Below are 13,325 nucleotides of genomic sequence, written 5' to 3'. Positions count from 1 at the left end.
ACCCTATCCAATACTTTAAGCATAGCACATGCAGGCTATTGAAATTGATTAAATTATACAAGGGTATTTGTTGTCATAATTCTATACTAGCATTGGGAAAATATTCGATTTATTGTGATATTATCAATAATTGTTTGTGGCGATGGAAGGGATGGAAATAAGACTCCTGTTACATAGTTTCATCCATTCCAGGTTTTACTAAGAGATCAATTAGCCACAGTGTATAGGTAACAATCTCAGGTGTGTCTTATTAAACTCCTGTAAAACCAGTAGTGGATCAACCTGCTATGCAATGGGAGTTTTATTTCTATCCCTGCACGATTTATTTATTGCACTGAAAATTAATATTGACAATTGTATCATCACTAATAAGAGTTTGTTTAAGTCATCTAAAGCTAAACAGTCTAAGCACCCCTGCTACTGAGATGCTTGTTCTTTTCTCTTCTTCAATATGGATTTGTGTGGGGGTGTTAAATTAGTTCCATATAATTTAATTAATTTTCATTTAATTTCAAATGAAAAATTACTTTAACTCAGTTTCCTCTCTATTGTGGAATTTAGTATTATTTTGAAAAGCCAGTGCACAAATATCTGATGTGGAAGAAAAAGGGAACTGAAAGAACAACTAAAGGGAAAAAGTCACAATTAAACAGCTAAGCATAATGTTTTATCATCATCATCATTGTTAACAATGATATAAAAATGAATGATCATCCAAATGCTGTGGATTTACTTGTGTGGAAACTACTGTTTCATGGCAGAGACACTTGATTGAGTTACTGAGGGCCTCTTCAATGTGTTATTCCACACATTCAGTTTTTTTTATTTATTTATTTATTTTTTTTTATCATGAAACAGTGGATTATTATAGTTATTATATTCAGCCATAGAGGCTGCTTTTTATTTGTTCCCAAAATGTTCAATTTGCGGTTTGCTTCGATTTATTGTTATTGGTTTATATTATAAACTGGAAGTCTTTTCCAAGTGAATTTTATATTCATTATAACTGGGCTAAGCCGGTGTAATACTCTTAGGTTCCTACCAGTGTTTAATGTTGGCGATTATATTTACATTTCTGTCAGAGCATTGTTCCTGAGTTTACAATATCTTAGATGTTATGTGAATCTCAGTTCTGCCGTTTTGCCAGTGAAGGTTGTAGGGTTATTGGAGGGCTGCAGTGTTGCCTAGATACCGTTCTGCAGTCGTCTTTGTGCTCTGAAGAACTGGGAAGGAACACTGTAATATAATGTCGAACATTCTGATTCGTAGGAACCTGCTTATCTCAAACATTGGTTTTCCAGAGGTCCCGAGATATCACCTTGAGAAAAAGCGAGTCAACCTGCTAATGTTAGTTTATTCTGTTTCACATTAACTTCATAGCTATAGCATTTGATGTGAAATCAAAATGAACCCCCAACCTAGTGCGTCATTGAGAAACAAACCCCTAGACTGTTTACATTGACAGAATCCTGAACAGATGGTGCCGCATGAACCAGGTGAGACTGAACCACTTATCAAATCTGTAGAATATTATTTCACGAATGGCTTCAAATAATCTAATTTAGAAAATGTAGAGCCTTGCAGCTAACAAAAGTGCTGACACCCGGAGGATAACGAGTGTTATCAGCTTCAACAGTGGCAATGTAATCTTTGAATTTTGGAAATCATAAGCTTTACAGAATTTTGTTTTAAATGAGTGTGTGTCTTCATGAAAGAGACTGGGAATTCATATCTGTGTTACACATTTGAGAACCAACTTTTGGTGTTTCTGAGGGAAGCTTCAGATGTGTTTCTTTTGCTGTCCCATGGATATTTGTTGAAATGCCCTTCTAGGGGGAATCTGATATCAATGGTCACAGCAATTGAGGAGTTTCTGGTTATTGAGTCCACATATCTCATAAATGGACTGTTAATGCATGCTTATTAATGCATACAAGTAGACCTACATATATGACCCATGTTTGTTTTTCTGTTCCAAGCTTTCCTATGACAGGAAACGGGGTCGCATAAATATTAAACATATGAAAAACTCCCTTTATTAAAACAAAAAGGGGGCAAATCACTTGCAGATATCCATAAAATTAAAAAAACAGAGAGAAAAAGACAGCCATTTTATCGCAGTAAAAATAGCTAACCAGATTTATTTAAAAGTTGACATACTGTATGTCTATACACCTCCTTTGGTCAATTGCATCCCCTGCCCCGCCTGCACAGCTGTGTGATCTGTGATGCAGAGTATTTAAAAAGTATCTTGACTATGCCTGCAGTACCTTTCTCTCCACATTAAATTCATCCGGGTACGATGGTATCCTCTCGTCTGCTGTGCCCTGTGTTTTTTTTTTTAATTGTTTTTTTAACACAGGCCCAGTAGTTCTCCATGTTGTCCAGCCATGAACCACAAAGTCAGTTTGATGGTGACCTGGTGCAAACATCAAACATCTTTCTTGCCTCTGGAAAGCAGTAGCACTAATCTGGTATGGATACCACCTGTCACTTCCCCAGATAACAAAAGGCGATTTAAAAAAAAACAAACAAAAAACAAACAAAAAAAACCCAGCGCTGTCATCTGATACTTTTGCAGATCTTGTGAAGAAGGGCAAGTGTGATTTAAAGACAGACTGATTTGTGCTGCGTGATTTAAAGGCAGACTGATTTGTGCTGTGTCATGATGAAAACAGGCAGTAATATTTTAATTTAAAATGTAATGAACAAACCAAGAATTACAAGTATAACTAGTCAAATAAAGACAAACTGCACTTTCAGTGGCAATGTTCAATTCAACATCCTTTTTTTAATTTTTTTTAATTAATGCATTTTTGGTTTTATTATTTATTTTTTTTAAGAACAATTCTTTCTTAGTTCTAAGCTAAAAGATATTTCATAGTGGCTTTTTTGTTAATTAGAAAAAGTAAAAACTTTTTTTTAAATTTAGTTAACCCATTATATATCACCATGTCCCAGGCAGATACATATACAGTCAACCACAGTTAACTCGACATCCCTCGGGGATGCCATTTAGTGTTGACTTCTCCAAGGTGTTGGGTTAACCACGTGTGCACATGAACCATGGCATTACCATGCATGTAAGTAACAGAACTCACAAGTTTTACAGTATTTACAAGTTTATTTTTAGTTAAATCTTCTTATGAAAACGGTTGAAAGAACGCCATGAATGAATCAATTACAGTATACAGCACTGTACAAACTCTGTACAACACGTATAGTTTGACTGTCAAGTAGATCAGTCACATGAAACGACAGTGTTGAATTATCCACTAGTCTTTTTAGTAGTTTTTATCCCTTCAGTACTGGTAATAAGTGTTGAGTTGCAAGAAAAGCATGGTGTCGAATGAAACAATTTAAAGACATGATCTGGGAAAATCTGGGACCAAGACTGTTGAATTAAGCGAAGCTGTCGAGTTATCCACCAGTTGTTAACCTAGGTTGACTGCTTGCGTGCGTGCGTGCGTATGTATATCACATATGATAAATCAGTCATTCACTGTTAAGGATTGGTCAGAATCCCAGCATGATCCTGTGTACAGATCTCATCCTGTACGTAAAGCATTTCATTTCTTTGGTTGGTTTTGGTGGATAATATAATAAATATGGACCAATTGTGTCTTTGTTTATTATTTGTTGTCCAACAGATGTAAACTGAGCTTTCAATACAGCAAATCAAATTTAAAAAGCTGGCACTTGCGCAGATTGATTTTAAGTTTGATTCACAGTTGATGTGGTGGCGTTCCAGGAGGCATGTACTATCTTATTGTAGAAGCCAGCTAGAGCTGGAAGCTTATAGGTTAATGCTAGTGAATCATTTTCTAATACCTTTTATAAATACAAATTGTCAAGAATAGAGAGAGCAATCTCATTTTTCCAACCTGTGCAGATATGTCACCATACCAGCATTGCTTCAGAACTAATTCACTCAGGGAGAGCTGGGGTAGGATAGGGGGTGTAGTTGTTAAGAGCAATAACATACTCCAGGGTGTTATAATTATGGCCCACAATCTTTAGACCTAGGCTGCTTAATGGCACTTGCATTACCTTGTGCCAAACAACACCCCAGAGCATGCAGATTTTGGACCATATTTGAATACCCTGTTGTGCCAGGATAGCTGGGAGGACAGAGACTTGGAGACAATAAACTGCAGTTAAAGCGCTGCTGCGCTGTTTTAATCCACAAAAAGTCAAACAAAACACGGCTCACAGAGCCAAAAATAAAAGGTCAAACAAAAAAACTGTTCAGGCTGGGCAGAGCCTTCACTGAACACACAACACAGAAACATTCACCCTAAAACACCTCCACCAAACAAAGTAATTTCCCCATTTTTTATAGCATGTGGCTGGAGCCTAATTATCAATTATTCAATTAGCTCAAAAGCCACATTCTCACATGTATTTTGGCAGGGATAGGAAATGAACCCCATCCCTGCCAACTACCACCAAATCACCACAGCACAATAGTTACAGACATGGCTCTTCCCTGCCAGACCTATCATGTACTATGTGCTGCTGTGTGCTTTCATGATAGGATGAGGAATTATTATTATGTGTGGAGGTTTCCATTGCATTTTGTTTGAACTCCATGATACACAGCTCCTGAGTTTTCCCTTTTTACATAAACCACAATTTGTAAGTTGACCAAGATTTTCTCAAGACTAGATCTCTGGTCCTAACTGACCGTGGCAATGTTGCCCGCCTCTGTGTGTATTTCAGTGTAATATGCTGCATGTTGGGTGTTAGTGTTGGTGTATAGTCATTGGTACATGGGATATAAATGTGTCTGTGGAACAAGAGTTGTTTACAGTATATATTTCTACTTAGGCACGAGGATTGCACAGCAATGTAATAATAAGCGAGCACGGGGAATTGCACTTTATTAATTCATGTGCAGTTGTATCACGACCAATTGAATGATTGATTAGCAATCGAGTCTTGGTATAGCTGCATAAAAGCAGCATGTTTTCACTCACTTAGGGTTGTGTGTTCGGTGAGTGGAGAGCCGGATTGAAGACGAAGGTTAGAATAATAATAGTTAAAGCATCAGCTCACCGTGTTTGTCTATGTAGTCCATTTTGTTTGTCTCTATTTTGGCAAAAGTGCCTTGTCCTGTATTTTGTTTGTCTTGCAACCTTTTATTTTCTGCTTGTTTAATTATTAAATGCTGAGAGGTAACACTCGCTCAGCTTCACCAAACTCCACCTCTCGTTGTTTATTTCCTGGTTCCTGGGTTTCTGGTCTGACGTCACCCACTACAGCCGTCTTTACGACACTGACCCAGAGGAGTGATTCCATGATGAATCTCTACATGGAATCAGCTTGTCAAACAGACAACTTTTTCTCATCAGTAATGTTCTTCCATTATTGACAATATGGTTATTTACAATTTTGTATTTAGATCAGAGTCAATCACACAAAAAGCAAATGGTTGCATGATTTATTGATACATTGTTGCAGGTCTGTGATATTCAGATAGATTGTTCCCATGAAGTCTGTGCAAGGAGCAGTTTGCAGAATATACACATAACAAGTAGATCAAGATTCTGTCGTCCCAGTGAATAAATATCATGCTTAATAGTCCAATTAGTACATCCTTAACCAGCTAAATTTATCAATATTGCTTGAGATGTAGAAAAGAAAATAATTTACTGCAGTATTTAATTAACAAGTACAGTACTGTAAGTAATGTCAAGTAACATTTTAAATGTGAGGTTGACAAGAGTTGAAAAGTTACATTATCACATGATTTAAATGGATGAAGAAGGCTGTTCACGGTCAGCAATTAGTAATCTCCAGACAAGGTGGAAGCCAGGTAATGGTAAAGTAAATTTATATATATATATATATATATATATATATATATATATATATATATATATATATATATATATATATATATATATATATATATATATATATATATATAGCATCATAACCCAGACCCACTGAGACTGATTCCTGAGAATGAAAATGACATGAAACAGTATTTGGTCTTGCTGCAGTGTGTAAGTAGCTTATTGTTTGCGTATCATAGCTTATTATATTGAATTACACCAGTATTACTGTATTTGAATTGTCAAAAATATTTAGCTACTTTGATACAGTGCTTTTGGGAGATGGTCTTGTATTTATACTTATTTTCTAATGCTTTAAATACCGAAAGGAAGTGTTGCAGACTTCCTGAGGCAGTTAGCAGGGATTCAGATAAGTAGACCGCATGCAGGACATACTCTAAATATGTAGACCTAGATCATGAACCACAGATTGTCTATAGAAAAACAAACTGTATAGTGAAAAAGCAGCAAACCTAAATGTGGCCACCACTGTAAGCAAGCAAACAAATAAATAAGTGGTGTGTGTTTTTGAAGTGTATCATCAAAACTGGCGTGTAGGGATAACAATGTTTGGTTCCTAGTGCCTAGCAATATTCAATGACAAGGCTCAGAAAGACTGATTTGAATTGCCCCACTGCTTATTATTGCCATGAAACATCTCGAAAGAGGGAATGCGTCGTCGCTGCTTAGGCACTGAAATTAGAGCAGTCTGGCGCGTCAAGGTTAAAAAAGAAAAGATCACAGTGTAAGTGTACAACAGAGAAAAGTTAGAGACAAACTTGTTTCTTTTTTGCGGGAAGTAACTGTAGTATTATTACAGTAGTATCCGCATATAGGAACACCTCCTAAGAGAACGCTTCAAATTTTCCCATTGGAAATACTCTGCCTAAAGGAACAGGAACCTTGCTTAAAAGAACACCTCTTTTTAGCACAAATAGTGATTCGTTTACAACTGATACAGTACTGTTTTGTAACCTGATAACCCATCATCATCAAACTTAGATTCAAATGATTTATTCAAAACCAACTTGTCATTGCAAGAGTGTCTTCAGGAGCACTGATTGGTTTATTCAGTCTTTCCAGAGCAGTCGTCATTTATCATTGCCTCGTTGTGTATTCTGATTTCCACGAGAGCACCTCAACGCTACAAAATAGCATATAAATGGGTGCTATGTTAATTTAGTTTGACAGTTTATTAACATTAGCTTGTCTGTAACTATATTATTATAGTTTATTAACATACACTTGCCTGTTGCTTTTCCCGTATTCTGTTCATTTCATATGTTGATGCATGTGCTTCATGACAAATAATGCGTATTTATTGATTGATTCATATTGTGTCTGGTGGTGGTCAACTCCGTCTTAGAGAACACTTTGCTTGTTCTCTTAGCCGGAGACTACTGTTCAAATGAAAAATCAAATGTGTATATTACCTTGTTATTGACAAAAGTAATATTATTACAGTAACACGTTACTTAAGTAGTGTTACTGTTACCCCAACTCTGTTTACTACTATAGTAATGTTTAACAGTGTTATTCTAACGTTATTATATCATATTGATATCAATGCAATCTGCATATGAGAACTGCCCAATTGTCTTAATTTGAACCCCTGTCAATTAGCATATTAAAACAGTTGCTTGCCCCTTTTAAGTAGTAAATATTATGAGTCTAAATATATTGTGATATGTTTAAGCAGTAGGAATGTCCTGAAAAGTCTAAGTTGAAGAATGTTACATCTTCAAATATAGTTTTCATGATGTTTGCACTCAATTTGAGTAGTTCTGAGTGGCTCCTTCAATGTCAAGTTGCATTCTGCCTTTACCTACTATATAGCTTGTTTGAGCTTGTGTGTAGAACACTAAATGCCGGCACTAAACTACGTTCCTCAGTGTAATCTCAACTCTACCAGCTCCACCTGCTCTCTGTCTGTACAGTGCAGTATAAATGATAACAATTTAATGTTAGAGCAACAGAACCCCAAATAATGGCAAACCCCATCAAATAGTAAGGGCTACTGTACGTTTAAAAAAAAAAAAAAAAAAACATTTGAAGATACTTCATTAAATTATATAACCTCCTGTTGCTGCACGTAGTTGACAGAGAATACCACATTGTAACTCTTCGAGTCAAACAGGTAGGGTTCTAGGATGCAGAAAGCCAGCAAATGAACACCAATTAATTAGGTTTTAGTGTAAAATGAAACCTGATAGTGGGACATTGTAGCTTTGACATCAACTCGGTCTGTGGACCTGTAGATTAAAATCTAAACTGAACTGAAAACGAGCTTCTATACCCACCAGTTGGATTAGCAGTTTGAAATCTAAAAAGCACGCCTGTCTGAGAAATGAACTTTTAAATTTGTTTTCAAATTAAGGGTGCAAAAAAATAAGTACAAGAAATTCCTATTTGCAGACCTTTTAAAATGTCAAATGGTTTGCATTCAAGCAGCTGGGCTGGGAATCGGAATAACAGCCGATAGTGTTTGCCAAGTCACCCAGTCCTCAGACTTAATGTGGTAAAACTGTGTAAATACATAAACACAATATAATTTCATTTGCACACTTTATTGCATTAACACAGCTCACATACTGTACAATGTGCCATAGTAAGTATGAATGTTTTTTTCACCATGGTTTTCCTGTGCTTCTACTGTTTGATCAATTTTCTGTAGCTTACTACTGGTGTGTTTCACTATTTCATATTATTATTTTTTTGTTATCCCCATTGGTAATACATGTCCCAGGGGACAGGGATATAGTGGAGGGCGGACATACATACGGCGCATCACATTATGATGATACCTGAGAACTGTCCGTCTGTCTGTATGTCAAATGTACTTTTATACATGTACATGTAGGGGATGTAAGTCACTGGTCCTCAAATATGTGCCCACAAGACCAGTGGTTGAGTAATTAAAACCATTATATTATTCTGCTCTGCTCCCAATCTCAGTGTGTGTGCCAGTTTGTACTTAACTGTTTTATTTTACATTTTGGAACATGTAGTTAGTTGACTGTTAAGAGGAAAAAGATCACAGGTATGGCTTTATGAGGAATACACAAATGTGCCCATGGGTTATGGTGGCCTACTTTCTTTGTGTTACAGATAATTTACAGCTGTGGCAGACTATGGTAAAATGATACATTGATTTTGATAAGCATAGTTTACCCATTGCTGAAGTACTTTGTTTTAATCAAATGCAATAGTCAGATCAAATTAAAAGATTAATTTTTGCATTATAATAAGTTGAATTGGCTTGTCTGCAGGACTGACGGTTCTACAGAAAGTGCTGGACACTGCTGCAGAAATGAACTGGCAGGTCACCTCCGTGAACGTGGAAACCACCACCGAGGACGGCTACAGGAAACTCTTTCAAGATCTGGACAAGAAAAAGGAGAGGCAGATTGTCCTCGACTGTGAGCTGGATAGACTCAACGCTATTTTAAACTTGGTACGTTTCTCACTTTGGATTCAAAGAGCTGTTGTTCTGTGAGCTTTGTCATACTGCTTTTCCTTATTAGCTCTGCTGAATACTGCACTTGGAATTTCTAGGTCAGTTCTTGGGAATTGTCGCTGGAAACCATGGTTTTTATTTTGCGATTGCCTGTGATACAATTAAACATTCTTTATCCAGTGGAAAGATGTTTCTTCTTCCCTGACAAACAAGGTTAGGAGTCTTAGGTACACAGCATTTCTGGAGCTTTTCACCAATCATTTGTACTGCCATTTAAAGGCTTATTTTGAAGCTCAGTCTTCCTGCCTTGTCTTAATGTTATACCTGTGTGCGATGCATACCCAGTCATTATAGTGATAGGGGACATGCAGTATGTCCTACCTACATTTTGTAGATGCATCTGGATAAATAGTTATCCTGTTGTGATAAAAACTTTGCAAGCACATTCACTGGGGGTGTTTCAGAGCAGCGGGTTCATGTTTTAAACTGTGGCTTACCAGCTGTACTTGGGTTGAAAACAGTGAATGTTTAAAAAGGAATGAAAATGGAAAGGATACACAAAGTGATTCTAAACAAGAGGCACAATTCATTAGTTTAGATTACTGATGTATACCTGTACCTGGTTTACGTCATATGTAACAATGGCTCCTGTCTTGAAATGATGAAACTTTGCTAGTACATTTCTTACTAGAAAATGTTCATGGTTCATTGCACTTACTTGCAATATAGATGGCAGTAACATCAAGTAAGTGTTGAAGGAGAGGTTGCAAAAATATCTGGTGTTTATCTATGTTCCCTGGAGATTTGGAGATTTCTTTTTTTGGAAAGCTGGTTACAATCATTTCTGGCCATGTGTTTCAGAATGTTACACAAGCCAAGTTACATCATGTCAAAGTACCATTTGTTAAGATGACTACATGTCTTATAGTGCCGTAAAAAATGAAAATCATGCACAGAGAGTACTGGGAAGGATAGCAAGTTTTTATTTCTGCAGTTAACCTTTTCTTTTAGTCAAATTTTTAGGATTGCAGTGTTACTCTTTTACATATTTCAACAGTGAAGCATAGATTGTAACATGTTTACACAATTTAAAATTTTAGGTTTATAAAGATTGCAGTCTGATCTAGCCCTTCAAAATCAATCACTTATCAATAATTGAATTTCTCTGAATCTTTAAATGAAACATGTAATCAGAAAGACCAGTGTCTGAGTATACATAACGATGCCTGTTCTACCGTGATGGACTTGTCTGTCTCATACAATGTTGAAAGAATTAGGTGCATAACAAAAAAAATAAAGTAGTTAATGTTTGGTTTCTGAATGATTTGCCACTTAGCCATTGCTTTGTCACATGATTTTTCATAATAGATGCAGCTGTTATTAGCACAGCTCTGTATACCTGTTGACATTTTAATTTGTTCTTGCAGATCATCAGCTTAGGAAAGCATGTGAAAAGCTACCACTACATCTTGGCCAACTTGGTAAGTAACTGGCTTTCTTTTTGATATTTTTAGGAAGCAAGAAAAGCTGAGCTGTTGATATTGGATTAGTGTGTGTGTGTGTGTGTGTGAAAAATCCAAATCAAGTTTGAAGGCGGCCAGTACAATAACATATTTTAAAGGACTAGAGTTAGTGTGGATGAAAAGAAAAAAAGATTTGTTTCTGAGTAAATCCCACTTAAGTAAAACAAACGTGCCTAAAATGTGTGGGAAACCATTTTAAAATAGTTAATGCCATTGGGGTACCATTATAGCCTAAGTGAATTTCATTGAAGAAGTGCTTATCCAGTGTTTTAAATACATTTTCTTCACCTTATTGGGACTAGCAATATCATACAGTAATGGTCCCCTTGTCTGCTGTTGATCTGTTTGGTCCTTTGCTTATATTGTACACTTCAATTTGAAATATGCAGATAATACCAAGCTGTAGATGAACAGCTGTTTCTGCTGCTTCCTGACACCTAATCACTTCATGTGTTGTATTTCAAACTCCATATAATGTTCATCCAGCAATCGGACCGTGTGATCCACAGCAATGGAACAATAATGCTGCAGTTTATCTGCAAGAAACAGAACAGAAAAAATCAAGCACAGATATGATAGAATCTCAGGGCAATAAAAGAGGGACCCATTATAATGTTAACAAAGTTAATAAGAACATAGTTACTAATCTATTGGAACCATTATCTTTGTTATTACACGTCATTACAATGGTTTACCAATGTGTAACAGTTTATGCTGTTATGCTGATATGTTGAAATATGAAATATAAAACAAAATGAAGCAGTTTGATATATGAATTTGTAATCTGCTAGTTGAATGATGGGTGGCTTTAAGATGGGGAAAATGGTCTTACTGGTCCCATGTTGGAAAAATTCTAAACGGTCATTATGGTTTTTTAGAGCTTGATAGAGAAAAGAGTAAAATATTTTATCTACTATAAGGTGGAAAATTTTGACCACAAATCTAATACCCATAAATCACCATAAAAAAGGTTTGTTATGTTGCATACCAGTTTTGCCACAAATATATACTATACATGTTTCCATTAAAAATGCCAAGAACACATACATTTTATGCAATGTGCCCATTAAAAAGTTCTCATAAAGCTATTCTTGCACATTTCTGTGTCCTGGAGCTAAATAAAGCCAGCCAATCAATAAATACAGCATTTGCATCAGAACAAGATTTATAACACTGTGTAACAAATTTTTTATTTTTTTTGGTTCCTGGGAAGTAAATGTTATTTCCTAATTGCTTATGCCTCAAAAGTATAGAAAATGGCTATTATTCCCCACAAACTTTGCTTTTGTGACCAGGACAGTGATATTTTGAAATGTACCTATTTTCCAGAACATTCCAGATAGATTCAGTGCTGAGTAAACTTGGACTAACTTCTAGAACTTTCCAGTAATATAAATAGTAGTATAAATATAGGCGCCTTAAGCCCACCAGTTCAGTTTAGTTCCAGCTGCCTAAGTGGATACATATCTGCATTTTTCTGAGATGGCATCAAGAGGCTGCAATGGTGGTATTCCTGATGGGTCTCCAAGGCGGTTTTACCAAGTTTCCCTGCTATCTTTGCCTTTGGGACAGCAGGGACACCAAGGCACACTACCACAGGCGGGACTGGCCACAGCGGACCGAGTTGTCTGTGGGGAGGAACAACGTCAAGTGGGAGCCACTGGTGGACCCCTGGAAGGTGCTGATGCCACCACTGCACATCAAATTGGGCCTTATGAAACAATTTGTCGGCAGCCTTCAAGTACCTTCAAGACTTCTTCCCTAAGCTGTCTGAGGCAAAGGTCAAAGCCGGTGTCTTTGTCGGACCACAGATAAAGAAGATCCTGGTGTGCAATGAATTCCCCAAGAAGCTCACTAGTAAGGAGAAAGTGGCTTGGAACAGCTTTGTTGCAGTGGTTCGGGGCTTCCTGGGCAATCACAAGGCCAAAAACTATGTGGAGCTGGTTGAGACGCTGGTGAAGAACTACGGCACAATGGGCTGTAGGATGTCCCTCAAAGTCCGTATCCTTGATGCTCATGTTGATAAATTCAAGGAGAACATGGGAGCGTACTCGGAGGAGCAAGGCGAGCGCTTCCACCAGGATATACTGGACTTTGAACGCCGCTACCATGGACAGTATAACGAGAACTTGATGGGAGACTACATTTGGGGGCTGATTTGTGAAAGTGATTTACAGTATAATCGTAAATCTCGAAAAACTACTCACTTCTAAATCTTTTGTAGTCATTTTTGTATTACTTTAGTATAAATACATGTTAATTTGGATTCATGTGTTGTTTTTTTCTGACTTTATGTGAACGAAAAGACACAAATTCGCCCGTTTTCTCATTGGAAATAGGTAAATTTCAAAATATCACTGTCCTGGTCACAAAAGCAAAGTTTGTGGGGAATAATAGCCATTTTCTATACTTTTGAGGCATAAGCAATTAGGAAATAACACTTACTACCCAGGAACAAAAATTGTGTTACATAGTGTAATTAGTAATGAGAATGCAGTCAGATTG

At 36.7% G+C, this 13,325-nt stretch overlaps 1 protein-coding gene across 5 annotated transcripts in view; it reads left to right on the top strand.

Annotated features, from left to right (window-relative positions):
• The window catches only part of gria1a (glutamate receptor, ionotropic, AMPA 1a), a 116,176-nt gene that overhangs the window by 40,526 nt on the left and 62,325 nt on the right, over positions 1 to 13,325 (top strand). For all 5 annotated transcript variants that reach the window (XM_041223416.1, XM_041223415.1, XM_041223418.1 and 2 more), the window contains exons 4-5: positions 9,110 to 9,294; positions 10,725 to 10,778. In XM_041223416.1, coding sequence (XP_041079350.1) covers positions 9,110 to 9,294; positions 10,725 to 10,778 — 239 coding nt within the window. The remainder of the gene's footprint in view (positions 1 to 9,109; positions 9,295 to 10,724; positions 10,779 to 13,325) is intronic.

Source organism: Polyodon spathula, chromosome 22 (assembly GCF_017654505.1).
Source record: "Polyodon spathula isolate WHYD16114869_AA chromosome 22, ASM1765450v1, whole genome shotgun sequence".
Classification (NCBI taxonomy): Eukaryota; Metazoa; Chordata; class Actinopteri; order Acipenseriformes; family Polyodontidae; genus Polyodon; species Polyodon spathula.
This window is presented reverse-complemented; position numbering and strand designations above follow the sequence as displayed.